This window comes from Helobdella robusta (assembly GCF_000326865.2).
Source record: "Helobdella robusta unplaced genomic scaffold HELROscaffold_100, whole genome shotgun sequence".
NCBI lineage: Eukaryota > Metazoa > Annelida > Clitellata > Rhynchobdellida > Glossiphoniidae > Helobdella > Helobdella robusta.
The window spans coordinates 269285-271802 of NW_008703572.1; the positions used below are offsets into that span (position 1 = coordinate 269285).

At 33.9% G+C, this 2518-nt stretch overlaps 1 protein-coding gene across 1 annotated transcript; it reads right to left on the bottom strand.

Annotated features, from left to right (window-relative positions):
* Positions 1-597: 597 nt before the first annotated feature.
* Positions 598-1564, bottom strand: HELRODRAFT_183164 (hypothetical protein; the record flags this gene model as incomplete). The annotated part of the gene is made up of 2 exons (XM_009012201.1): positions 598-758; positions 943-1564. 2 exons carry the CDS (start codon positions 1562-1564, stop codon positions 598-600), a joined length of 783 nt encoding a protein of 260 aa, XP_009010449.1.
* Positions 1565-2518: the final 954 nt, after the last annotated feature.

Consider the following 2518-nt stretch of genomic DNA (forward strand, 5'->3'; position numbering starts at 1 on the left):
GAACCAGGTCTGTAAGCCGACTGAACCGACGGTAAGAGTCTATGGGTGGATAAATCACCCAGCAGACGAGTCAGCACTAGACGTTCAAAGGCCTTTGAAACAAAATGTAGAGACAGGTCTATAATTATTGCTTTCGTTTTTATCCAGATCATTTTTCTTCAGCAGCGGGGTGATAATGGTTGACTTCATTCGTCGTGAAAATGCCACAGTTTTGAATGATGAATTTATCCAAAAACAAAAAAATGGCACCAAACTATCCATGAATTTTATCAAAATTTTAGTAAGGATCAGATCCAAGGCACACACTGTTGTTTTAGATCTCACAAATGCTGATTAAACCACATTTTCCGTACACATATCAAAATCCAGGAACATATCACACTGACTGATTGCGGGCTCTGGGTCGTCTTGTAACGTTTCTTATCTGATAGTTTTTATTTTATTCAGCCGTCAACAATGAACACTCGGTTGATTGCTTCTCATCGCCCAGCAGACGATTAAACGAATTCCATAAATTTTTTTGGTTAAGTCTACTATTGGCAACCTTACTCATCCAGAATGATCGCATTTTCATATCATAACGATCATGGAGTTTGGTTAATTGTTTTCTACAAGACTCCATGTCAGAAACAGTCCGAGTTCGTTTGAAAATTCTTTCACATTGCCTTGCTCAACGTTTTTTATAGAAACAACTGTCATCAAACCAAGGAGCAGATTTTTTTTACCACCAGCGACTTTTTTTAAAAGAGCCAAATGCTCTGAAATGTCGGAAAATGTCAATGTATATATTTCACAGAAATCTTCTTGGGATGCTGAGACCAAGTTTTCTAGATTGGAGCATAGTGGAGACAACTTCAACATTGACATCACATCTGAGTCTTTGACTCTTTTCCAATTACGGTAATATCTGACCTCATCATCATCTTTAATACGCCCCTGCACCATCATAAACTCTGAAACTACCAAAAGAGGAAACTAGCTCCATAAAATTGGATGCTAATTGATTATCGTTTGTGTGGATGTTGAAATCTTCTAAAATCAGTATACTCTGTCCCCGTAGGCACACCATGGACAACAAAAGGGAAAATTCATCTATAAATCGTTTTTCCGGAGCAACTGATCCTGGTCCGTAAATTGCTTCACACAGCATTTGAGTTGATCTTATTTTAATTAAACAGGCTAGTGTTTCAAATATTTCGAACCGACAACCGAGTTCATAATGTTTCAACTTGAACTTTAATTCATTATAAATTATAGCCAAACCACCACCTCTTTTCAACTGACCATCTAAATCTGTGCGTGGTACATCCAACTTTGAAACCGAGCAGGGAATGCACATCTGCAGTGCATAGTCATCATGAGATTTATGCCAGGTTTCAGTAAATATCAACATATCTAGTTTATCATCGTCAATAGTTGATGAAATCTTCGTGGCCTTTCCACATACGGACCTGGAATTTAGAAGCCCAACCTTTAAACGGCGATAGTAATTGTTGAAATTTTTCTCATCAATTAAGCGATTCAGTTTGGGTCTCCAAATGCCGTTCCTGAATAATCTACCCATCACCATACGTTCAACTTTACCACCAGTGTTACAGAATACCTAAAATTCCCTTGAATACGAGACTAAAACCATTTTACCTTATCAAACCAACAACTAGAAAACCATTTTGAAACAACCAACTAATTACAATTATAATTATTAAAAATTACAGGGTGAAATTAGGATATACACCATTTACTTTATAAAAAACCTAATTTAATTACAATATTGTCGCATAATTATAAATAAGTTCCCAAATACCCAAACCAATACCAAAAAATAGAAAAATGCGGAAATAATACCCAAAGTTAGACAAATTTAAGCAAACTATAAAAAATACACAAAAACTACAACTAATATTCAGCAAACTGAGAGTTATTAAACAATTTCCATAAAAATTTTACTAAAACAATTAAAAAGAGATTTCGATAAATACATATCATGATTATTATCATAAAAAATTGAAAAACACGTGAAAGAATCAAGTTTGTTTTACAATTAATGATCGTTCCGTTATTTTTTGAAATAACACCGATTGGTTCCTTGCTTTTATAAATTTATTAAATAATTCGTTAGACTCTAATGTTTTTTTAAAAAACCAAACATCCTCACACATGTACTCCAGACATATTTAGTTGGAATGACTTGTTCATGATATTTTGGTGAAAAAACTGGTTTGTCATTTGTTTGGTCGTCTTTTTTTATGTTTGCCATTGATACAGCCAATTTGCAAATGCTTTCAATTCATTCAGTTTCCAACCAGATGATGAAGTAATTTTATCCATTTTGCAGTTTATCTATGGTATTCTTTAGGAGCACTTTTCACATTCAAAATACTCCAAAATTTTATGATAACAGACAAAAATTTGTTGCATTGAAGAATTGATTTTATCTTCACATTTGTGTAATTCGATTGTCTTTAGAGATGTTACGTTGCACATGTGGTTGATCGTTTTGAAAATGATAGAATTAATA